Source organism: Choloepus didactylus, chromosome 20 (assembly GCF_015220235.1).
Source record: "Choloepus didactylus isolate mChoDid1 chromosome 20, mChoDid1.pri, whole genome shotgun sequence".
NCBI lineage: Eukaryota > Metazoa > Chordata > Mammalia > Pilosa > Megalonychidae > Choloepus > Choloepus didactylus.
Genome location: NC_051326.1, coordinates 13,715,526 through 13,742,099, shown reverse-complemented (window position 1 = coordinate 13,742,099; position 26,574 = coordinate 13,715,526). Strand labels below are relative to the sequence as shown.

Sequence of the window (26,574 nt, the reverse complement as noted above, 5' to 3'; positions counted from 1 at the left end):
CAAGAGTAGTTGATCTCAGACACCACCAGCCACATAGCCCTTCAAAAAGTGGGTGTACCATCTTGGGAAGCGAGGGCTGTGACCCTTGGTGCCTGTGTCTGGTGATGTGTCCTAGACGCCCAGGGTTGTCAGTAGAATCCCTCCTAAGCCAAATTAGGTGCCGAGAGGCAGAGGAAGCACAATATTATAGGGAAATACTCCGTACTGCAGAACAGAAGAGAGCTCCTGTGTTGTCAAGCCTGGAAAGCCACCGTGTGGCTCCTTCCCCCAACCTCCTGCTAATCGTCAGGAATATCCACCACTTTCAGATATGAAGGAAAGAAGTAAATACATCTATGCAGATACCATAAGGAAAAGGTGAACAAGAACAGAATAAGTTTCCTACGGATAGAAAAAGAAAAGCACCAGAAAGTGTTCCCATAAACAAAGATGACAACTTTTTTGAAGTCTAACATGAATTTAATAAGTAATTAATAATTAAAGAATCTATCCTAGCTATAGAATAAATCCATAAAACAGAAATACAAGAACTGAGGGAATAAACGGCCAGACAATAAGTGATATGAAATGGTATCTGGCAGAAATAAAAGGATATAATTACTTCAGAAGTGGAGATAATTACTAGGAGCACAAGGGAAAATAAATACCGTGGACATGAAGGCTGAAAATGAGAAAAGCAAATAAAAAGAAACTTAATGAAAGATGAAGATAAGAAAAATTAGAAAAGATAGCTGTAGAGGCAGGCAAAGGAAAAAGAGGTCCTCCAACCACAGAGGGAATCTGATCAAATCATCAGTTCAAGTAATTTACATATTCACAATTTTCTTATGAAATAAAAGATTTGAATCCATAATTTGAGAGGTGATACCAGACAAAATTAACCTAGAGAGGTCAAAACAGAGACACATCCTGTGAAGATTATTGGGCTTTAACTATAAAGAAAGGAATGCTTTGGGCATCCAGGCAAAATAATGAGGTCATTTACTAAGGAAAAAAAAATTGAGACTTCTCCATAGCAACATGTAGCACCAGAAGTCAATAGAGCAAAGCTAACAAGGTACTAAAGGAAAGAAAGAGGATAATGTATTCAGCCACATTGTCTTTCAGTTATAAAGTCTTCAAGCAATATTGAAACAAGTTCAAATCAGGGAGAATATGAACTTATTTTGGTGCAAATACTAGAAGATGAATGTTAGCTAACCAGCATATGCATGGCAACTGGTAAAAGGACTGGTAGCTATAATCTCCAGTACAATATAAATGAAGATGGGGGATTTCAGGAGATGTCATGTTCCTGATTTTAAGGGAAGTGCTTTTAATGTTCCACTATTGTATGTGCTTGTTACAGTCTTTTTGTAGGTACATTTTATCTGGTTTAAAATTATTTTCCTAATTTACTATGAATTTTGTGAAATGCATCTTTTGAGATGATCATATGGTCTCTTTTCTCTAATTTCTGAAAGTGGTGAGTTTTACGAATTACTTTTCTTAAGTTTGGCCTTTTGTGCGTTTTGGTGGTGAGTCCGACTTGGTCATGTTATTTTATGTTATTTGTTAACTTCTGGTTTATGTTTGCTCCTATTTTCATTTGGGATTTTTCCATCTATGTTCATGAGTAAAATCAGCAAATAATTTTCCTTTCTCAGATTGTTATGGTCTAGCTTTTATTTCAAATTGTATTAGCTTCATAAAATAAATTGGAAAGCTTTCATTCTTGAGAAGAATGTTTAATGAGCGAGATTATCTCTTCCTTAAAGGTTCTATTTTTTCTTTAGTCTTTTAAGTAGGTTATCATTTTTTTGGTATGAAGTTTTTATTATTGTCATCTGATATGTTTAACATACATTGTTTCCCCCTTTTCATTCCTAGTATTATTTATATGTGCCTTCCCATTTTATTGATCAATTTGGCCAGAGGTTTATTGATATTATTAGTTTCTTAAAAGAACCAAATTTTCTTTCCTTCTATTTCACAGATTTCTACTTTTGTCTTTATTATTTCTCTCCTAATTTTCTTAGGATTTTCTCTCTTTATCATTCAGTGATTTAGAAGACATTTGTTGAACACCTAACATGTTCCAGGCACCATTCAGAGAAAAACAGACAAAAACCTTTGCTCTCATGGAGCTTATTTTCTGGTGGTAGAGGCAGACAGTAATCCTAGTAAATAAATAAATCATAGAGTATGTTAGAAGGTGACAATATTGTAGAGAAAAATAAAGCTGGGTAAGAGGGACGGAAAGTACTGAATGTGGAGGGGGTTGCAATTTTGAATAGGGCTTTCGTTTTAGGCCTTCATGAAAAGGTGGCATTTGAGCATAGACTTGAGAGAGATGCAGAGTGGCTATGGTGGGGGGTGGAGGGAGAGCATTCCTGACAGAAAGAACAAACAGGTTGTGCAAAGGCCCTGCAGCTGATGCACAGCTGCATGTTCAAGGAACATAAGAAGGCCAGAATAGGTGGAGTTAAATAAGCAAGGGAGAAAATAGCAGGGGACAAGTTCAAAGACATTATAGGGGCCAGACGGCACAGAGTCGTATAAGCCAGTTAAAACTTTGGTTTTTGTCCTAAATGAAATGAGGAAGCATTGGGGTGATTCTTTTCTAATCCGTGCAGTTAGGATGATTTTTTAAATTTCCAAACACTTGAAACTTTTTGTGGTATTTTTTGAGGCTTTCTGCTATTATTTAATTTTGGTCACAGGTGTGTTTTGTGTGATGTGGATTCTTTGTACAGTGAGGCTTCCTTTAGGACCAAGTGTCTGAAAAGTGTTTTTAAATGGCTCCTGGGTGCTTGAAAAAAGATTCTTAGACTTTTGAGTACAGGGTTCCCCATATGCCCATTAGATCAAGCTGATTAATTATGTGTTCAAAAATATTAAATTTAATATAAAAAATAAAATGCATTAAGTGATGTAGATGAAAAGGCCATCTAGCCTAATGTTTTGGGTAAGCCTTGGGGTAAAATTCCATCAAGAACATTAGATATGGAGGAATTGCTTCTAAGCAGTTTGGACAGAAATGAAGATAATGTACTCTGGAGAACTGCATGATGACTCAGAGAACCTTTAGTGATGACAAAGACACTGATATCAAAGAGGCATTTAAAGAGTTTGAATGACACTGAGTCATGAAATGGGGAAGTGAAATAAAGCTATATTTTTAAATTATTGTGATTTTTAGATGTTCTAAGTCACAGCAGAAGGACGACGAGAAATAGGATACAGCAAAAGATGTAAAGTGGCAACAAACTTTTGATATTTTTCTCTTTTTTAAAAGAAGGGGAAGCAACCCCAAATGTATGGCGCTCTTTCCATAAAAAGACTCTCCAAAAACAAACTTGGATATGTGAATCTTTAAAATTATAAATGAATTAAATCAAAAGTCTTGTTGATATGGGTACACTGGAGTAAGTTAAAAATGAAAAAGTATTGGTGAATCCAACAGTTTAACATCTTTAAAATGAAAAACTCCCTAGACCCCTCTAACACGCCACTGAGGTCATTTTCAGCTCTCTCCCTACAGCAGTGTTCTTTAGCGTCCTGTGAACAAAGCTGTTCATCATTTTCCCCAAGCTTTGTATAGGGACAGGAGGAAAATGTGACAGTAACTGACTTTGAGTAGAGAAGTGGTAAGAGTGCCATTGTCAGCTCTACTTTCTTGTACTCTGGGCTTTCTAACAAGCATTGAAAAATGAAGGGTGGAGATGTCAAGTGGAGCTCATAGCAGTGAGAGCTATTTAGAAAGGCTTCATTATCTGTTGGTCAATCCTTACCCAATTTCAGACCTCAATTAAGTATTTCTGTGTAACTGAGGAGAGTAATGGATAATTTGTGAATATCTCTGAACCTGAAAGTAAAGCAGACTAGCACACTTTGAAATCAAAGACTTTAGTTAAATAGTGGTGTGTCTTGACCTTTTTTGGAATTTTTGATGGTTGTGTCAATAAATTTCATCCCTTGCAGTTATAGTTTCATATACTAAAGTACCTAGAATTCTTCAGGGAATCAGAATCCCCATGGTTATGGACAGTTAGGTATTACTCAGGTTTTCATATGCTCCAATTTGAAGTCCCCAAATTCATTCCTTTTTTTACATAACAGTTTTATTGAGATACAATTCCCATACCATACAATTCACCCATTAAAGCATACAATTCAATTATTTTTAGATATTCACAGAGTTGTGCAATCATTACCACTATCTGATTCCAGAACATTTTCATTCTCTCTAAAGAAACCTGTACCCATTAGCAGTCATTCCCCATTCTCCTTCTTCCCAGCCCTGGCAGCCACTAATCTACTTTATGTGTAGAATATTTGCCTCTTCTGGGCATAAAATTCTATGTATAGAATTTTATGACTTGGCATTATGTTTTCAAACAAGGTTTATCCACACTGTAGCATGTATCAGTACTTCATACCTTTTTATTTCCAAATAATATTCCACTGTACAGACATATGACATTTTATTCATCCTTTCATCAGTTAATGGACATTCAGGTTGTTTCCACATTTTGGCTAATGTGAATAATGCTGCTATGAACACTGATGGACAAATTTTTGTGTGGACATGTTTTCAATTCTGATGAAAGTGGAATTGCTGAGTCATATGTTAACTCTATGTTACATTTTAAGGAACTGCCAAACTGTTTTCTAATGTGGCTGCACTGTTTTACATTCCCACCAGCAGTGCGTGAGGGTTCCTATTTCTCCACATCTTCACCAACTGTTATTTTCCATCTTTTTGGACTATAGCCATCTTAACAGGCATGAAGGGTATATCATTGTGGCTTTGATTCTCATTTCCCTATTGGCTAATGATGTTGAGATCTTTCCATATGCTTGTTGGCCATTGCATGTCTTCTTTGGGGAGATGTCTATTCACATCCTTTGGCCATTTTTTAATTGGGTTGTCTTTGTATTTTTTAATTATGAGTTCTTTATACATTCCAGATACAAACCCCTTAACCAATATATTATTTGTAAATATTTTCTCCCATTCCATACATGTCTTTTCACTTTCTTGATGGTGGCCTTTGCTTCACAAAAGTTTTTTATTTTGATGAAGTCCAGTTTATCATTTATTTCTTCAATGCTTGTGTTTCTTGGTCATATCTAAAAAACCATTGCCTGCTCCAAAGTCATACAGATTTGCATGTATATTTCCTTCTAAGAGTGTTACAACTCTTACATTTAGGTCTTTAATTCATTGCGAGTTAATTTTTGTGTATGGTGTAAGGAGGGGTCCAAATTCATTCATTTGCATGTGGATATGTAGTAGTCCAAACACCATTTGTTGGAAAGGCTTTTTTTTTTCCCCCATTAAATGGTCTTGGCTCCCTTGTGGAAAAAGAGTTGGTAATAGATGTTTGGGTTTATTTCTGGACTCTCATTTCTGTTCAACTGGTCTGATGAGTCTATTCAGTTGGTCTGTATACCATTAATGCACATTCTTGATTACAGTAGCTTTGTAGTAAGTTTTGAAATTGAGAAGTTGTGCCCTACAACTTTGCTGTTCTTTTTCAAGGTTTTTGGCTATTAGGGTTCCCTTGCATTTCCATATGAATTTTAAGACCATCTTATCAAGTTATACAAAAATGGCAGCTGGAATTTTGTTAGAGATTTCATTAACTCTGTAGATCAATTTGGGGAATACTGCTCTCTTGACAATATTAAGTCTTCCAATCCGTGAACACAGATTTTTTTCTACCTATTTAGATCTGTAATTTCTTTCAGCCCCATTTTATAGTTTTCAGTGTAGAAGTCTTACACTCTGTGGTTAAATTTATTCCCAAGTATTTTATTCTTTTTAATGCTATTATAAATTAATTTGTTTTCCTAACTTCATTTTCCAGTTGTTCATTGCTATATATAGACATAGAAATACAGCTGATTTTCGCATATTGATCTCGTGTCCTGCGGCTTTGCTGAACTTGTTTATTAGCTCTGATAGTTTTACTGTGCATTCTTTAGGGTTTCCTATGTAAGATCATGTCGTATGCAAATATAGTTTTACTTCTTCCTTTACAATTTGGAAACCTTTTATCTCTTATCTTTTTGTCATGGTACATACTCATCTGAATGATACTGTTGCTGGATTTATAATCCAGTCAAAAATTGTTTTCCCTTCAGTCTTTGGAGATAGCACTCCTTTATCATCTTATAACCAATTTTGCTGGTGATAATCTGATTCTCCTTCTTTTCTAAAGAATCTCTCATTTCTCACTAATAGTTTTTAGGATTTTCTTTATAACATTGATAATCCCAAATTTTACTATAGTCTATCTGGGTATGAGGCTTTTGTTTTGATCTTCTTTCTATTTAATTTAATTTAGTTTTTAATTCTTGCTAATACTTAGATAATTATTTCTCTCTAAAGGCTCATGTCTTTCATCAGCTCTGAAAAATTCTTAGTCATCATGTGGGTCTCGGATATATAGACTTTAAAACTTTTGGGTTTAGCTCTCACATTTCTTAACTTTTTTTAAAACATTTCAGAAACCTTTATTTGTATTCAGCCCATCTGTGACTTAATTTTTTTAAATTATGATTTTCATTTTTTAATCTCTAATTGGTTCTATTTTAGAACATTTTAGGATGCTTTTCTCTCCTTTAGGTGTCTGAGGATTTTAAAGCCACTCAATTTAAAGACCTTTTTAGATGCTCTGTTTTCTCTTGCCTTGGGTTTGAGTTCTTTCTGCCTCCTCAAGGCTGGCCTAACACCCTTGTGGGTGGCTCAGGGCAGCTCAGCAGCAGTTTTTGGCTTCTCTCATTTATTTCCTTCTTGGGCTTGTCTATGGTTCCTTGTTTATTTTTTTCTTCAGGGGATATATCTCCATTTTTTTAAGCTTGAAGAGAGTTTCCCTTTTTGTTTTGAATCTAGCTATGCATGCAATATTTTATTTTTATATCTTTAAATCATTTTTCTTTGGTCTAGGAGGGTGAGCTCTCAGCATGTGCTCAATCTCCCAACTTGACCCAGAGTCCCTAGACTACCTCTGCAGCTGATTCCAGTTCCCTGGCATAGCACTGAGCCCAATGTGTGGCCTTTTCAGCAGAGAACTTGATACATACTTTAATGATATGTATGTGGGTCTTTTTTCCCTTGGCAAACTCCCTAACATATTAGGGCATTTAAAATTACTTTTAAATTCTTTTGGCCCAGAAATTAGACGCCAAGACTGACGTAACAGGTAGCATTGGCCCACTGGCTTTCGTCCGACTGAGCAGTGCTGCTGCTTTCTCGTGCTGAGGTACACTCCTGGATTTGCTGTCTGGTCATCATTATTCCTCTTACTGAAGAATTTTCACCATCCCAAATGGACTCTCTGTTAGCTATCCTTCTTTGCATTCCCTATTTGGATTCTTTTCCATTTAAAATTCAGTTCAGGTGAGCCCTGAACCAATTGGCACTTTGGGGCTTCAGCTAATTTTGTGTGAAGTAGGTGAGAATTGGTAAATCGAACCATACAGTTTCAGATTTGAAAGGGACTTTGTCATTATTGAGCAAATATTTATTGAGCATCCAGTCTGTGCCAGTCACAGTGTGAGGGACCCAGGGTGAGACAGAGTGGACACAGTGAACACGGAGATGGCACGCATCACCCGAAGCTCAGCACCTCTTGAGTGAGAGCCGTCAAGTAGTAAACACTAATTATATGCAATTGCAAGTTGTCATAAGTACTATAAAAGAAAAGAAAGGATACTCTGAAAAGGTACAGCGGGGCTTTCTCATTTAAATGTTGTAGTCAGGAAAGAGGTTTTCAAGCTTTTTTAAAAAGCAATGGAAACTTCTGTTTATATGAGATCTTATGTGGTGTCCAGCCGTAAACCAGGTGGCCTTGGAGCGGTTCTTATTGAAATGGGGGTTGGGCCCCAGTGCTCCTGGCCTGTTCCCCTTAGTCGTCACGGTGATTCCTGAAGCACCTCCATGGGCTCCTTCTAGAAGCCCCTGCTCTGGAACAGCCCCCTTCGTTTCACAGGCCAGGCAGCAGCAGCACCGAGGGCCTCCGGGTCCAGAGTCATAGAGATCCCACGAACTGCCCAGCACCAGAACTGGAACAAGAGCCCAGTTCTCCCAAACTGTATCACTTGCCAACTCCCTCTTCTTCCTTCCCTCTTGAGGCGTTTTTATTATAAAATTATGGTGTTTCAATCTCAGGTTCTTTTTTTCCCTTGAAAAGATATTGTTATACTGTTACCCATATTGTTCACACCGCATGCTGTGCTGTAACCCCCTTGTCCGTGTCAGTTCTCCTCAGAGCCTGCAGCCTCGAGGACCATTATCCCACTGTCATTTTGTGTTTATTGTATTTCTAGCATGTCAAATAAATCAACTCTTTCATTTTATGCCAAGCATCCATTTTGTCCTTTAGGCTTTTATTATTAATATCAAAGTGTTTATTGTGATCAAAGTTAGCTGTCTGATTTGCTGAGTCAGCTCTTCTCACCTCTTCATTTATCTAAGCAAATGACAGAAATCTTTCCCAGGTACGTAGGTTAGTTTGGGTTTCATTGATTTCCCCTATTTTTAGTGTAAATATGTATATGCCTTTTGCCATTTCATTTTGTTTGTTCTTGTTTTGGTGCAGCAGGAAGAGTCAGGAACTGATTGAACAGAGTAGCGTATTTGCCCAGAACACTTAGGAAGTGTGAGGAAGTCATGAAGATTAAGATGGCCTGTGTGGGAAGTGACTGTCCTAACTGGGAAGACTAGGAAGGAATCAATGATCTGGGGCAGAAAGGTGACGTGATAAGAGCTGGGCTTAGGGAGGTCATTTTAGCTGCGGGAAATCAGATGAGCAGCAATACGAAGGTTCGCTGAACACCAGCAAGCGAGTAGAAGAGTGTTACACTATTGAAGTTCCAGTAGCCAAATGAAGGCTGAAACGCGATGGAGGTGGTGGGGTTGGAAAACAAGGAGCAGATGGATTGAAGAGACGAAACAGAGCAGAAGCCACAGAAGTGACCCGGTGTCAGGGACATTCTCCCCGTGAGTCCCCTGCTCGAGATGTCCCTGAAAGTCGATCAGCAGCTCACACTGGTGAGCTCTTCTGTTGCAGCTGCCCTTGGCTCAGCAGCCCTGATGAATAAAGGAGCTGTTTGCATCAAAGGGGTAGATAGACAGCACTGTCCTGTTTTTCCATCCTGCTTGTACTCCCGTTAACTCCTCTTCAGCGAGACAAAAATCAAACCTGCTACTTCCCGGTGGCTTCTTCCCTCGTGTGTGGCAGACACCGGGCTGCAGGCTTCTCTCTTGATCAAGCAGTTAGCAGCAGCCTGTGGTGTGAGCAACCACAGGGGGGCCCTGCAGGGGGGGTGGAGGTGCCCCGTAAGTCCCCATCAGGATGGAACTGCTGACGGGGTTAAGTGGGCTCACGGTTTGCAGCAAGGTTGGATTCTAGTGCATGTGGGTGTGTTTCATTTTTAAGCTTCTGTGGAGCAGTACCCACTCTCTCTGCTGCATCTACTTTTCTGCCATTGGCTGCATTTGGCTGCTTCGTGGACTTGCTGACGGAGTGCAGACGTGCGATTGCCATCTCATGAATTGTTCTCTTGTACCTGCTCTTTCCCAAAATGCTCTGTGGGGTAAACCACCTTGTAGAGAAGATTCTTCGTCATGTAATTGTTTTGTTTCCTTAGAGACAACAGCAGTGTAGTGCATTAGATGCCAGATCCATAGAGAAGGAGGAAGCATTTGCTGCAGAGCGTAAAGGTTTGGTAGCTTTTCCTTGCTTTTATGTTTTTGCTGCCTAAGCCACTGGGTTGACTGACAGTGACTGTGGTTATTTTGGGCAGGATGTTAAAGCCCTGGGAACTTCCCAGGGACTTAACCATAAAAGGGGCAGCCCGTTGTAGCTGTTCCTATCTGGTTAACTGTAAAAATACATGAGAGTCAGCCTGTCTTCTATAGCAATGTATTTCATTCCATTTTTGAAAACAGATTTCAGTAATAGCCATGCGGATGGGTCAGGAAAGGATGTCACATCAGGCATTTCATTAACCTCTCTTAGAGTAACGTGTTGAAGCATTTAAGTTGCCATCTTTCCTCATCTTTCTAGAAATACAGGAGTTGAAGTCTATATGAAGTCGTCACAACTTCCTCTCTAGTCTTTAATGAACAAGGAGAAGGAGGGAGGAGGTATTAATAGTGGGAAGGTTGAAATAAAGTAGGTCATTTCTGTTGATTTTGTTGCCTCTTTTGTAAGGCCCTTGACTGCTTTTCCAGTATAATGGTGTCAAACTGAATGATGTTATTAAATACTTAATTTGCTAATTATTGACTAATTTTACAATTCTGTCCTTTCCCAGGGCTAGAGAGAGCTGCCTGGGTTCCTTTGGTTGTCTCTAGATGCTGTTTAGTGGTGAAAGTATGTCTAGGAATGCCTTCCTGAGAAATATTTTCAGCATGAGTCTTACACCACAAATGGCTATTTGAAATTGAGGTGTATGTGTCTGTTGATAAGACTTTTATACATTAACGAGTTGATTGCAGCTTGTTTAGATTAATAGTTGGTTTTGGAAATTTTAAATTTTTTATGTTGATTAATTAATTGTAAATGACCAATAAAGGGTAAAATGTACTTCCTTAGAGGTCAGAGAAACCTCATTTTAAATATGTAATATGATATTTATGTTACATTTACAGAATCTTGTGGCTATGTTTTTAAACCTTGTGGTTTTCCATAAGGTGGTTTTGTTTGTTTGTTTAACTCCTTTACTTGGGCAGATAACCATAGAATCTTGTAATGCAACAAGAGGTGGTTGTTATGGACTATAAAGAGCAAACATCACACTACTCAAGTCTTAACTGTTGTCAGAATTGAGGCACTTTTTGCAAGAGTAGTAGAACCACAGAGTTGAAAGGAATCTTAGAATATGCCTTTCGTAATATTTCACCAGAGCTATAGTGTGCCAGCATTGTAGATAAGTGTAAATCCCGTATTTCCTCATCATAATGGAATAATAAGAGATGCTGCTTTTCTTTCTGGACCATATATTGTTTCAATTTGGAGGACCAGGAATAGGTCTATAAGCTTTTAAAGAGAGACAAAATCAGTACCACCTTCATTCATCCTAAGGCATGGTACATGTGGGCTGATCACCCCAGCAGAGATACAGAAGTGCCTGGATCCTGGAGACTGTCATTTGACACTTTCCTTTTGAAGAAAGTTAATCTTTAAGTAGTGAACCTCTTCTTTGATTTGATCCACAGCCTTCCATTTTTCTGGGCACAACCCTCTTCTTTGGAGAGTTGGTCCTCTCCCAGCTCTAACCATGTGGGCCTAAGAGGGCTAACAATCAAAACCCTGGGACCCCTGTCCACCAGAGAGGGCAGGTGATTCGAGGTGAGTCAGAGTCTTTTCTGGAGATTTTCAAATTGGGATGAGGAAATCGGTTTTGTTCTTCTCCAACAGTGAATTTCTGCGTTGTGAGAAGCCATTAAGCGTAAAACGCTGTGAGCTTTGTATAGACTCTGACCCCCAAAAAATCTCAGCAAAGATAACAGCCAGTGTCTTGATGTCATTCAGTGTCCTTGAAGCCAACTGCACCCCTGCCCTTCATGAAGCTCAGTTGTGATACTCAGTGAATTCCTCTTTTTTCCTTAAGCTACTTAAGTTAGATTTTAAGCCAATGGTAATGAATTAGGGCTGTGTTTCATAAATATAGGAATTTATTGTTTCCTGAGAACCTTAATCTGAAAAATTCATTTGAATAATACAAAGATGCCTGGGTAAGATGTAGAGTCTGTGGGTTTGATCTATTTAGTGGATCTAGAACGAGATGAAAGTAGGTTCCATATGGTGACCTTGGGCAAATTAATTATCATCTTTGATCTTTAGAAATACCACCACAGGTGGTAGGAGGAGTTAAAGTAATGTGTTTGAAGGACATAGCCCAGTGCTAATGCAGCACTTATACTCAACAGACGTTAATGCACTATCACCTCCCTCCCAACTGTCCCCAGTGTTCTACAATAAAGAAACGTGCAAGATGCACAGCAAATCCTTAACTGCTGACTTCGAGGATTGTTCATATTCTTTTGTTGTACTGATATTTGGCTTTATCAAATGAAATCAACTAAGTCATAGTCTTTGCTATAAATGATTGTACACATTTTTTAGTTGCAAATGGTAACTGTCAAATAGGATTTGATCTAAAAATTGTAATATGTTCAGCTATAGCTGAAATACTTAATTGTGATGACCGCGTATGAGGTCTGATTGGATCATACAGTTCATTTAAGGGGCTGTCTTAAACTTCTTTTCTCAAAGCCACTGATAGTGCTAAGCACTAATGGATTCTCATTTGTGTTCTGAGGATGCCCACATTTAAGGAATGGAGCTTCGCTGTAATCAGAAGGGCTTTATGGGACACTGAAATTTCAGGAGCTGTTTATTTGATAGAAGTGAGAAGAGTAGAACCTTCCAGGATAGGGTACCTAGGAAAAGATTTGGAAGCAGTGTCTTAGAAGAAGGAAATTTTGAACCATGTGCTTCAGGGATGTGGAAGGCTTGATAGTTGAATAGATGAAAGAATGAGGCAATCTGTAGTGAGGGTTTTGAATTTGTTTTAAAGTATGGTGAATTTTGCATAAACTTAAAGAAGAAAAAGGTAGTATCAAAGTGAGTAGGGAAGATAATTTCAGAAGTAACACAGATATCTAGGATTAAAAGCAAAATAGTTGGGTACAAAAAAAAATTAATGAGATTAAATTTATTTAACTAAAATGGTTAAGTACCTTATATGGAAAGTGTTATTGTAGATAATACCAAAAAAAGTGATCAAGTAAATGAAAACATTAGGTCATAATGAATGTTTTTCTGTTTCACACTGGCAGTAATAGATTAAAAATCTGCTAAAATTCCCCTATTGCATGATTGTCAGACAGCTGTGAAGGAAAAAGAGAACTGTAGGGCTTAACTTTAACCTCCGTGACTAAAAAAGTTTTTGGGGGGAAGAGAAAGAGCAAGTTGATGTGCATGTATTTTTTACAGTCTTGACTAGGGGTAAGTATCTGGAAGCCTCCTACAGAGATGACCCAAAGGCCTTTGGAACAGTGATGGCTCTGACACGGTCCAAGGTCACTCTTGTCCTCTTAGGCATCAGTATCTACTTTGTTTGTTTACTCCTTCATTGATGTTGCTTAAATATCAAAATTATACTTCCACAAGCCTGGTTAGAGGATTCTACCCAGAAAGAGTTTACCTCTGCATCTAAGTCAACTCAGAAAGCCAGAACAAGTAATAACACTCAATGTTGGTCCTGAGTCCAGGGTTAAACATCTTTATATTTTTTAATCAATAGTTTGGCTGATATAATAGATAGTTTGCTCATTAAATGTATTATATTAGACTGAGATGAGGTGCCTAGAAGATCTTTGAAATTAAGATTAGATTTTAATGTTATCCTTTAAATCAGAGATATGTTTTTTTTTTTTCCTTATTTTCAACACATCTTCTGGTTTTTGTTTTTGTTTTTTTAATCTTCATTTTATTTTTTTTTATTTATTTATTTTTTTAATCTTCATTTTATTGAGATATATTCACATACCACGCAGTCATACAAAACAAATCGTACTTTCGATTGTTTACAGTACCATTACATAGTGGTACATTCATCACCCAAATCAATCCCTGACACCTTCATTAGCACACACACAAAAATAACAAGAATAATAATTAGAGTGAAAAAGAGCAATTGAAGTAAAAAAGAACACTGGGTACCTTTGTCTGTTTGTTTCCTTCCCCTATTTTTCTACTCATCCATCCATAAACTAGACAAAATGGAGTGTGGTCCTTATGGCTTTCCCAATCCCATTGTCACCCCTCATAAGCTACATTTTTATACAACTGTCTTCGAGATTCATGGGTTCTGGGTTTAGTTTGATAGTTTCAGGTATCCACCACCAGCTACCCCAATTCTTTAGAACCTAAAAAGGGTTGTCTAAATTGTGCGTAAGAGTGCCCACCAGAGTGACTTCTCGGCTCCTTTTGGAATCTCTCTGCCACTGAAGCTTATTTCATTTCCTTTCACATCCCCCTTTTGGTCAAGAAGATGCTCTCCGTCCCACGATGCCAGGTCTACATTCCTCCCCGGGAGTCATATTCCACGTTGCCAGGGAGATTCACTCCCCTGGGTGTCTGATCCCACGTAGGAGGGAGGGCAGTGATTTCACCTTTCAAGTTGGCTTAGCCAGAGAGACAGGGCCACATCTAAGCAACAAAGAGGCATTCGGGAGGAGGCTCCCAGGCACAACCATAGGAAGGCCTAGCCTCTCCTTTGCAGCAACCGTCTTCCCAAGGGTAAAACCTATGGTAGAGGGCTCAACCCATCAAACCACCAGTCCCCTATGTCTGTGATCATGTTAGCAACCATCGAGGTGGGGTAGGCGAATACCCCTGCATTCTCCACAGGCTCCTCAAGGGGGCACTACATCTTTTTTTCCTTGTTTTTCTTTTTTTTTTTTTAACTTTCCCTTCTTTTTTAAATCAACTGTATGAAAAAAAAGTTAAAAAGAAAACAAACATACAATAAAAGAACATTTCAAAGAGACCATAACAAGGGAGTAAGAAAAAGACAACTAACCTAAGATAACTGCTTAACTTCCAACATGTTCCTACTTTACCCCAAGAGAGATATGTTTTTGAAGGAAACAATTCATTGTAGCCTTACCTAGTTTTCCTTGGAGAAGACTAGCAGAACTTGAGCTTTGGAACCAGATGATATATGGGCAAAGTGAAAATACACCTTAAGAGGAAATACAAATAGCCCATAAACATACAGGTATATACAGAGTTGTAATTATGTGATAGGGGAAAGAATAAATTATCCAAAAACTATACTCTTGGACTATTGCTATACCTCACTATGGAAACAACTTCATGAAATCTACGGTCTAACAATGTTGCAGTTGGCTTTAATTTATAGAATAAACAACCTGAAAAAGAACAATTAAGTTTATTTGTTTTGGTAAAGTAAATGTTTTTCTGAAAATGCAGCAGTCAGAGGTGGTAGAGTCGCAATGTCATAGCAATGAAGAATAGACTGAAGAACCGTGGGCCGAGATTTGGCTGTGTGGCCTTCATACGTTACTTTTCTCCATGCCTCAGTGTCTCCATCTGTTAAATGAGGATGATGATAATCGCTGCCTCATTGGGTTGGTGTGAGGGATAAATGAGCGAATTCATGGAAAATGTTCGATCCGTGCCTGGCACATGTTAAGCACGCAATACGTCTGCTGTTTTTATTCGTAAAGACACTCTCCACTCCGTTGATCCCATTACTAAGCCACAGATGGCGGAGGAGAAGGAAAAGTCGCACAGACTGAGTAGTAGACATTCTCAGTAGAGTCAGGAAGAGAGGACCATACCCCTGTTTCCAGTAAAGAAAAAAAAGCAAAACCTGCTATGGCTATAAACACTACAAACGGACCTACCACATATATAACAAAAAATTAATGTCATTATTCCATCTTTGGAGGATGGCTTCATAAAAGCCAAATTTAATAGAAGACTACTTCTTACACACTCTACACTCTCATATGTTCCACCACATGGTACTGACTCATGGTCAGCAAATATTTATCAAATACCTACTCTGTGCCTTGTACTATGCCAGGTAGCTGGAATAGTAAAAACAAGTCAAACAGATATCTTACAGGACGGTAGAGGAGATCATCTGGATTGATCCAAGATATTTTATTTTCTTTCTTTTTTGGAGAGGGGAGTACAGGTCAGGGTGCTGGAAGGTTGTAGAACTTCGGATCTGCTTAAAACCTCTATCAAGACTTCTACTGAAGGTCTCAAATTTTGGCACCATAGTTCTAATCTCTTCTCTGTGTTGTCGTAACACTTTCCTTCTCAATTTGCTTTCTTAATGATTATAAAAATAATATGGACTTACTTTAGAAAATTTTACTCCCTAAGATTATAGGTTATTTTTTCTAATCCATAAAATTTTTATATGACACATTTTTTTCCTCTGAAAATCAGGAAAAATTAAACTAGAAGAATTGAGGAAGTACAGGAAAGTATAAGGAGGTAGGAGAAATTACCATAATTCAACTTCTATTAATACTTTTGGCATATTTCCTTCAGATGTTTTGTTTTGTGCTAATTATATTATTTAGTTGAGACCATGCCATGTTTGTGTATAAATAATTTTATATCTTACTTCATAGGATTATTGTGAAAATAAACAGTGTTTTTAAAGCTCTAAATATACTATCTGATGTTATATTAAACATTCATTAATGTTAGCTATTATTATAGTTGTTTTCCTGCCCTTGTTTTTCACCTGTTACATGCAAAGCATTTTCTCATGTAATTTAATAAGTCTTCATAGCTTTGTTTTTAATGACAGCATAATATGCTATAATTATGGATGTACTGTGGTTTACTTTTCTTTTCCCTCATATTTGAATATTTAGGTTGCTTCCAAAATTATCCTTTTATAAATAATGCTTCCTTGAATATGTTAATATAAATCTATCTTTGCATTTCTCATTAACTCCTGGAAATAGATTCCTAGAAGGGGAATTACTGGGCCATGGTGTTTGAACATTTTCTAAGATCTCTGAAGTACAGATTGCTAAATTGCTTTCTAGGGTTTTGCTTGACTTTATACTTCCACTCTTGACTAACAGTAAATTAAGGATCAATGTCAGAAAACCCTCTCCAGCTTTAAGGATTGCCTCTTTTAAAAAATCATTATTATTTTTATAAGGGAAAATGGTCTTTCATTTTTAATGCAGATTTCTGTCTTTAATCATTCTGTAAAGCATTTTTATGTTTATGGGCTATTTGTATTTCCTCTTAAGGTGTATTTTCACTTTGCCCATATATCTAATTGAAACTTCAATATTTTTCTTATAAATTCATGTGACTCCCTTTTATATTAAGGCTATTAATTCTTGCTCTAGAACATTTGTTCAGATATTTCCCCAAATTTGCTATTTCCTTCCTTTTCTGATGTTTTTTAACAATTCAAATCAATTGGTCTTTTTCCTTCTAAAATTTCCCATTGCTTTTGAACTTAGAAAATCCTTTCTACCCATAGATCCATATATTGTCTCCTAATTTATAGGATTAAATATTTTACATTTAGCTCTTTAACACGCTGGAAATATATTTTTTTGTAAACGGGTTGTGGGAGTTCTCAATATTTTCCCATAATGTGTAGCAGTTTCTCTTACATCTATTAAGTATTTAGCTACATTATAATTATTTGTTCTGAATTTTTCTTCTTCATGAGACTATAAATTTTCATCTTTTTTAACCTTTATCCCCAGCAGCTAGCACCATGCTTACTGCATTGTAAAGACTCAGTAAATGTTTGATAAAAGACATATACAGCTGTATATAATTTGTCCTGGAAGATTTTTAAAGGCATGAGCTGTTCATCATCTATTCTTACCTTTAAAAAGCATTAAGAGAGATTTTGTAGAAGTTTTCATTTCAAGTTGGTCTGCATTCCAGAATGCCCACTAGAATGAATTGGAGTGCTCTGGTCACAAAAGAACTAATGTGGAAATGATCTGTACCTGTAAGCTCATTTTTTGCTTCATAATAGAAGATGTGTCTGCATTATCACAACCTCTGTACCGATTATGTAGGTGTATTAGTCAGAATTCTCTAGGGAAACAGAACAAACAGGAGTTATATGTAAATATGAGATTTTATAAAAATGTCTCATTGCAACTGCGGGGATGCACGGCCCAAATTCTGTAGGGCAGGATGCACAAATCCAAATTCCATAGGAGAGTCCATGAGCTGGCAACTCCAATGAAGGTCTTTGATGAATTCCCCAGGAGTGGCTGGCTGGCTGAAGAAGTAGTGAAAGTTCTTTCTTCTCCCTTAAAAGTCTCCAACTGATTGGATTAAATCCAACTGATTGGATTCTCTCCTTGCGGAAGTCACTCTCTCAGTTGATTGTAGATATAATCAGCCACAGATGCAATCAAATAACTGAAGATTTAATAAACCAGTCTTCTGGTTTATTAACCAGCCACAAATGTCCTTGCAGTAACGGTTAGGCCAGTGCTTGCTTGACCAGACAACTGGGCACTATTACCTGGCCAAGTTGACACATGAACCCCATTATTACAGTAGGCCACCTCTCTTACTATTTCCCCAAACCTATCTTGCTCCATATAAAAACAATAAATAAAAATGCATTTTTTTCTGGTGGTCAGAATACTCAAACAAACAGCTCTTATTTAAATTTGACACTGAAATCATTTCAAACTTGGCATCTCAGCTCTTTTCCATTTTCCTATTTCCAACTACTTTCTAGGCATCAGTTACCTCTGCTTAACAATAGTACTTCAAACTCAACAATGCAAAGCCAAAATCCTATTCACCTGCTTGTCCTGCCAACCCCATCCCCAACAATCCAACACCATACCCTGCTTCCTAGTTCCCTAGTTTGTATATTGATATCACCATCCACCCAGTTGTCAAGGTGAAAATCGCATTCTTCGGTCCCTAACCCCATGTACTAATCTATTTGGTCACCACATCTTATCTATTTTACCCCCACAAAATTTTTCCTTCTGTCTCATCCCATCTTCACTACTACTATATGCCATTATAATCTCCGGTCTGGACAGTGCCATACCCTCTCAGCTGGTCTCCCGACTTCTATTCCCCTCCCCTTCCAAATGTGTCCTACAGCAATGATTTTTAAATGGGGGTATGCATTCAAATCTTCTTGCCCCTAGAGATGCATGTTCATTAAATTGAGGGTAGGGCCTGGGTATCTCATTTTCCAATAAATTTCCCAGGTGACACCTATGCATACCCCTGCTTATTCTACAAGCTTCTATAGTTATCTTTTAAAAACACAACCAGAGTCACATCATTCATTGGCTTAGAAATGTTCATTGCTTCCCTCACTGTCTATAACATAAAGTTCAGACTTCTTAACCTATGAGAGAACAGGCTCTGTTCACATCCCGGCCCTCATCTACCTGTTTAGATGTGTTTTCAGCCACTCCCCTTCAAGGTGCGCTGGAGCCTAGCCAGATAACTTAGAGCCACATATACCATGGACTTTTGAACTTCTGTGTCTTTTTTAAGAGCCGTTTCTTTATCTAAGGTACCCTTAACTTTTTTCCTACATCTGGAAAACTCTTCTCAGCGGTGACACATCACCACTGGGACTTCCCTCACTGCTCTCTCCCGAGTCCTCCGCTTTGTCTGCACGTGTCGCAGACCTCACCACTTGGCATTGTGGTTATTTGTTTACTTATCTGTCTGTCTCTCTAAATCGTTGGGTCATTGAGATAAGGGTGGTGTCTTACCTATCTTAGTATGAGTAAGCGCCCAGTAAGAATGCCTCTTGCCCTTTGATTAAAAACTATCAGATCCTCTCCAAGGCTTTTTTAACCACCTCCCTAATGAGCCAATCACCTTTTACCTATATCATCCATCTGCATCTTTCTCCCCATCAAAAAAAGTAGCATATCTTATTTTAAAAGAGGGAAACTCCCAAATCTCTGCACCCAGTGATAGTTGGTGGTCATTTTGGTACCATGGAAATCCTTAGTGTCTGAAGATACCTTGCTGAGATCTTCACCAAAAGAAGATATACAAAATTGGTGACATGTTTAAGGTATTCAGCTGGTATTAAATGTTAAAGAAATCATAAAAACCAATCAGATAAGTTGTGCCAGTTCTACTGCTTGTAAGTTGCTGTAACTGATACCAGCAATTTCTCCTTCACACCTGGAAGCTGTGTCTTACAAGAAACATGAAGATTATTTTTTTAAAGCCAGAGATCATTTTTAGTGTATTACATCTTCTAGGAGCACATCTGAGCTGTTCGTTTTCACAGTGGAATGTGGCTCTTGTGGTAGACGCTGTAGTAAAGGCCCCTTTATATTTCTAATTGCCACTTGAATCTCAGACTGCAGGTATCTATTTCTCTAGAAAAACATGTTAGGAGTTCAGAAAGGGTTTGAAATTTGGGGGAAATTTGCAGGTTTCAATGTAATCATTACTTTCTGGCTTTGAATATTAGAAAGGAGGCTTTGATGTGTGCTATAAGATAATAGTTGAGTGTGATATCTGCCAAGAGGTGGAGATGGTTATAAGGGCTTGTGGTTTCAGACTGAACAAAATGCTACAAATCATGAAATTTTATCACATGGGTCCATGTTTAAGGAATTACAAAAAGAAAAAAAATGTGTTGTCATTTCTCCTCTGAGAATGTCAGAAAGGAAATTTAATGCAATGGTATTTTCAATGTTGAAATAAACTAGGTAACCATAGTAGTTTTAACAGCAACATGAAAATGTCATTATCTTATTTTGGAAATGAGTTGCTAATAATAATATATTAAAGAACCAAAGCCCATTCTATTTCTAGGACCAGTCCAAAATGTTTCTGGTGTCCTCAAGTATAGAAAGCCGTGATGCTGGAGTTGGTTTTTCATGGAAGTTATCTCCTGGTTCCAATTGGGGAATTGATTTAGAAGGACTGCAGGCAAAAATTTAAACTTAGTTCTAAAAGTTAGCTAACCTGTATGTTCTCTTCCACCATTAGTCAACCGAAAACAATTGATTAATTTATTATAACTCAGCACAGCCACTAGCATTAATAGGCTTGAAAATTTGGAGGCAAAATTATATATCTATCTGGAAGACAGGTAGTGAGTTAAAGAACTTGGAATTGAACTGCAGCCTAGAAAGGCATATTTCAGTTCTGAATGTCTTACTTAGTGACCTGACACACAAAGGAGAGATTCATAGAACATAAGCATAGTGCTGTGGCTTAAAAATCAAGAGACCTAAATCTGTTCTGTGCAAATCACTTTCCAACTTTGATCCTCTCTGTTAAATGGGAAATCATTATAAAAATGTCCCTGCCCAAACTCGAGACTATAGTTAACAGTAATATTTTAATATTCTTTCATCAACATAACAAATGTGTCAATAATAGGGAGGATAAGGGGTATGGGAGGATTCAGGTTTTCTTTTTTTATTTTTATTTCTTTTCTAGAGTAATGAAAATGTTCTAAAATTGATTGTCTGAATGTATGCACAACTATGTGATGATACTGTGAGCTAGCAATTGTATACTTCTGATGGTTTGTGTGCTGTGTGAATACATCTCAAAAAAAAAAAAATGCATTAAAATGGGGGGGGGGGGGCGCAGAAGATGGAGGGGAAAAAATGTCGCTGCCCAAAAATGAAATTGGTAAATTAAAAGGTGGATACAATGGGATACAATTAGAAGTAAATAACCATCAGAGACTTAGAAAATTCACAAACACCTGGAGGTTAAACAACACACTCCTAAAATAAATGGTTTATAATGTAGAACGTAGGGGAACTAGCGATAGAGAGCAATTAATAAAGGGGGAACGATAACCCAATAAGAACAGATAAGCTATTGTGGGTAAATTTAACGTTCTGGGAATGCCCAGGAAAATCTATGGTTTGTTAATTTCTGGTGGGTATGGTAGGAACAAGTTCACGGAAGTGTTGCTATATTAGATTATTTTCTTGGGGCAGAGTAGTAACATGTTGGAAGTAAAGTAGTTATTTTAGGTTAGTTGTCTTTTTCTTACTCCCTTGTTATGGTTTGTTTGAAATGTTTTATTGTATATCTTTTTTTTTATATATAGTTAATTAAAAAAAAGAGTTCATTTAAAAAAAAAAAAACAATGAAAAAAATATACAGAGCCCCCTTAAGGAGCTGGTGGAGAATGTAGGGGTGTTGGGCTTCCCCACCTCGGTGATTACTGATGTGCTCACAGACATAGGGGACTGGTGGTTTGATGGGCTGATCCCTCTACCACAAGACTTGCCCTTGGCAAAACTGTTGCTGCGAAGGAGAGGCTAGGCCTCCCTATAATTGTGCCTAAGAGCCTCCTCCCAAATGCCTCTTTGTTGCTCAGATGTGACCCTCTCTCTCTAGCTAAGCCAACTTGAAAGGTGAAATCACTGCCCTCCCCACTACGTGGGATCAGACACCCAGGGGAGTGAATCTCCCCGGCAATGTGGAATATGACTCCCAGGGAGGAATCTAGACCCGGCATCGTGGTATGGAGAACATCTTCTTGACCAAAAGGGGGATGTGAAAGGAAATGAAATAAGCTTCAGTGGCAGAGAGATTCCAAAAGGAGCCGAGAGGTCACTCTGGTGGGCACTCTTATGCACAATATAAACAACCCTTTTTAGGTTCTAATGAATTGGAGTAGCTAGCAGTAAATATCTGAAACTATCTAACTACAACCCAGAACCCATGAATCTTGTAGACGATTGTATAAAAATGTAGTTTATGAGGGGTGACAGTGTGATTGGGAAAGCCATATGGACCACACACCCCTTTGTGTAGTTTATGGATGGAAGAGTAGAAAAATGGGGGGTGGGGAGGAAAGGCACCCAGTGTTCTTTTTTACTTTAGTTGTTCTTTTTCATTTTAATTTTTATTCTTATTATTTTTGTGTGTGTGGTAATGAAAATGTCAAAAATTAATTTTGATGATGAGTGCACAACTATATAATGGTACTGTGAACAATTGAATGTATACTTTGTTTTGTATGACTGCATGGTATGTGAATATATCTCAATAAAAATGAATTAAAAAAAATAAAGTGGATAAATATATAGATGGATAGAGAGGTAGATTGATAGATGATCAATGGATAGAGCCATCCCTCTTTAACTCTCCAGTAGGTTCCATGGCCCTCCCTGGAAAATTTCCCCTTGAGCCTGTGAAACCTGCACAGTGGTGATGGCTATGATCCCTTAACATTCACTGAGACTTGCTAAGGACGGCCTGTGCCAAAACATTTTACGTAATTAGACTCAGCTCTTAAAGGTAAGGAGAAACCAAGAGATAACTCCTGGACACTTAAATATGAGAGAATTTTTCTGCTTCACTTTTCTTTTTTTTAAATGGACAAATTTTTCTGAAAAGAATCTCTGTCAAGAAATTTATGAGAGGAAATGAGAGATTTCCCAGGAGTACTATTTAGCCGTAGTCATTTGGTTCCAAATGCAAGACAGAAACCCTTTGTAGCTGAGGCTGATAGAGGGGTTGAAGATGGGCTGAAATGCCAAGTCATAGATGCCTTTCGATAGGTTTGGATTCATTTGTTCAGGACTCTGACAAGAGGGAGAAATAGACCTTGAGTCCAGAAAACCAGCAACTAAAGACAAGTTACCAAAAGTGCTTGCCTTCCGATTTGAATTTGAGTTATGTTATAAAAGGCAGCATGATGTGGGTTTAAATTCTGGATTCATTGGTAAGAGTCTAGTAAAGGATAGTACAGATTAATAAAAGCTTACTTCAGTTTTTGAGCTACGTATTTAATTGTTTTAGTAAAAAGTATGCAAACTAAATCTGAGGGAAACCAAATCTCAGGAAAACCCTGCATCTTGATGCTGTGACTTTTGTGATATGCCACAGTCTCCAAACACCTAGTAATCATGTACCTGAAATGCAAAGATTCAAATTCTTGGGTGCTGAAACTGCAAAGCCAAAGCCATGAAGTTCCACCTGGTAGCACTGGGTGTGTAACCCATTGCCTCTCTGCTCCTGCGGCTTTGCGAGAGAGAATCCGTCTCTCGTGGAATTTACTGAGCTTGAAGTATTGATTTCTGCCCCACTGTGCTTATCAGGAATGGTAGTTGGTTCGTTTGCTCTATCCCACAGTCATGTTGGTAATTACTCCTATAACGTCACTGTCTTTTCTTTCAGGCCCCCTCGCCCCCTGGCGAACATGAATGAGTCCGTGGTCAGCCACCTGTCCTCCGGAGCACCCACCCCCACCAAGAGGTACGTGTGCCGGCGCCTCCCTCGCGGCCCGAGGCTGGGTGCGGCCTCTGCTGCTCTGTGCTGTTCCCTTCTGTGAACATGCTGCGGGGTAGGAAGGACTGGTGTCTGTCACCGCCTTTTACTGTCTTACAGAATTATTTTCTACTCTTTGTCTTCCTTTTTTGCCTACTGACTCATAAATACAGCAGTTGAAGGAGTCTGGTTTTGAATGCTGCCTGCAGTGGAAGCTTTTCGTTTGTGACAAGCAGTGAACCTAGTGTCGAAGCAGGTTAGGCATGTTTGAGACCTTTGTATTTAGCATTAAACAATATTTTGGCAAGCGTGAGTTTTAACAGTTTTGCATTGAGTTCTACAAGTGTTAGGGATCGTTTCTGCTTTCTGATTAATGTATTTCAATACATAGTCTCTTATTAATCTCTTATAAAATGTTCTCCTAAATCATTCTGTATATGATTCATAAACACTCAAGACGAAAAGCCTTAGCCCCTCTCTTAGCTATACAAGATATTTCTTGTAGGGTCCTTCAAGGAACTAGAACTGTATATTCCTTTCTCTTCATTTAACTTACTCTTCTCCAAAATTCTCTTAGGCAGGACTTAAAAGAGCTGTATGAAATGACTTACTTTCTATCTGATTTAAGCTGTTCCATAACCAGAGCAATGCAGAAACTCCCTCAAGGGCACAACCATTAAAGAATTCTTAACATTCATCACTCAAAAAAGAAAAAGCAGCAAAGAAATTCCTCCCCATCCCCCAAGTTCTTCCTGAGAAAAGCCACTTTGTGACATATGTACTGATTGCTTTGGATTAATTCAGCTGTGGAAGTGTCTGCTCGGTAGTACCTTGGCCTACCTCTAGACCAATTCTGTTTTCCCCCATTGGCTAGAACTCGCACAGTAGTGCTTCCCAAATGTGGCTGATGAGAGCAGTCTCCAGGGACTGTTTCAGATCTAGAATCTCCAGGGGTGGGATCCTGAGAAGCTATGTTTTTAGCAAGTAATCCAAGCAATTCTCATCATCAAGCAAGTTTGGGAAATAGCCTTAGAAGAAGGCTCCATTTAGGGACTCAAGACCCTGGCCAGGTTGTTGAAACACTTCCAGCAGGGGACAAGCAAGCCCTTCTTCTGGGCAAGGTTGAGAAGTATCGTGTGTAGAGTAAAAGCATAGATTTTGGAACCAAAATGTCTGCATTTGAGTCCTGGCCCTCCCCTGACCTTGAACAAGTTTCTTACCCTCAGTTTTGTTTTGTTTTTCTTGTTTTTGTCTATAAAATGGGGACCATAATAGTATCTACCTGGTGGAATTTATATGAAGGTTTAACTTTTATTATTATTTAGGAAGTAACAAACTGGAATGTGAGAACAGGTGCAGAAGAAACAGAATGATTTAAGAATAACATCCTTTCAAGGAGGAACAGAAAACTTCTGAAAGAGTACAAAGCAGTGGAACCTCTTCCACCTACCTATCCGTTACAGAGACCTTTACTGCCCCTTAGTTCCTCCGTCTTTGTGTTAAACCCTGTAGCATTCAGTCCCCATCCCAGAAACTAAATATCAACTCAGGAATTTTTCCATTTCAAAACCAGGGAGACAAAGTAGATTATTGAAAGAACTCAGCTCATAGGTTTGATGGTAATTTTAGGAATGCATTTACTAAGTGGGATTTTGCTTTCTCTGTGTGCTCTTCATTTACTAGTTTTGTCACTCGCTGTTGAACGCCTGAGGGCCCTGCATAGCAGGTGACAAAGGGCACCATATGCAGGATGTGCTGCGTTCAGGGACCACAGCTGGACGTAGCTGTTCAAGGCTATCTTTCTGGACCATGTTTTATTGCTTCAGAAGACTGATAGAAGTGACTTGGGGGTGGTAATAATCACAGCCACCCATGTAGAAAGATGAACCCAAAGGCTTGATACTGCTGTGTTGAGCCCCAAGCTTAATAGTAAGTGGCCAGCTGCAATTGCCAGTCACAAAATGTCTGCCACTTTTGAAAGCTGCTTCAGATACATAGTATTAGTCCAGACTGAAATTTTGTTTTGAAGTCAGCATCTCAGCCAGCGCCCCTGTCTGCTGATCCTGGAGGTGGTTGTCACAGCCTGTGCAGGGACTGGCCGGCAGACCAAGGGCAGCCCCAGCCCGTAGCAGACTGGAGAGGAAGGCTGCGCGCCAGGCGGCTGGTTCTTGAGTAGAGACCACATGGGAGCAAGAGGCCCCTGCTCAAGCCATGCAGTCCTTAGAATTTTAGGAGATTTCATTTGTATATTTGGTGTGAGATGATGTTGTAACATGTAGACATCAATTATGCAATTCCCAGACTTTTGATTGGCTCTTCATGGCCCCGGTTACCAAATAGTATAAATGTCCAGTTAGTATTCCCTTGACTTCCTTCAGGACTCATCAGTTTTCCTTCCCTCCCCGGAATGCAGTCAGAGCCGTGTCTCCAGGGTCTCCTGAGAGCAGGAGCCCAGCAGCCTCACCCTGCTGAGGCAGGGAATCCTCAGGGGCGATAATGCTGCTCTTCCGAAACTATGAGGTTTCCTTACGAACGCAACATGAAGCACAAATCACTGAATCAGATAAGAACGTGCACAGCAATAAAAAGGCAGGAAAAATTTAAAAGCTTCAGTTTCTCCCTTTCCACTAGGCAGTGCATGTAAAAATAGTGGTAACCACAACAGTTAAAATAATACCATATTAGTCAAAGTACAAGATGGCCTCAAATGCAAGGGAAGCTTAATTTTTATAGAAGAAATCATTATAAATGGCAAAGAAACTCGCTATCA

The 26,574-nt window shown here is 38.5% G+C and overlaps 1 protein-coding gene across 14 annotated transcripts in view; it reads left to right on the top strand.

The window, feature by feature from the left end:
* Nucleotides 1-26,574, top strand: part of DTNB (dystrobrevin beta) — a 386,425-nt gene that overhangs the window by 263,340 nt on the left and 96,511 nt on the right. For 13 of the 14 annotated variants that reach the window (XM_037812551.1, XM_037812550.1, XM_037812552.1 and 10 more), the window contains one exon: nucleotides 23,715-23,792. In XM_037812551.1, coding sequence (XP_037668479.1) covers nucleotides 23,715-23,792 — 78 coding nt within the window. Of the gene's footprint in view, nucleotides 1-23,714; nucleotides 23,793-23,977; nucleotides 24,155-26,574 lie in introns of those variants that run through there. The other variant, XM_037812563.1, reaches the window with a different exon arrangement.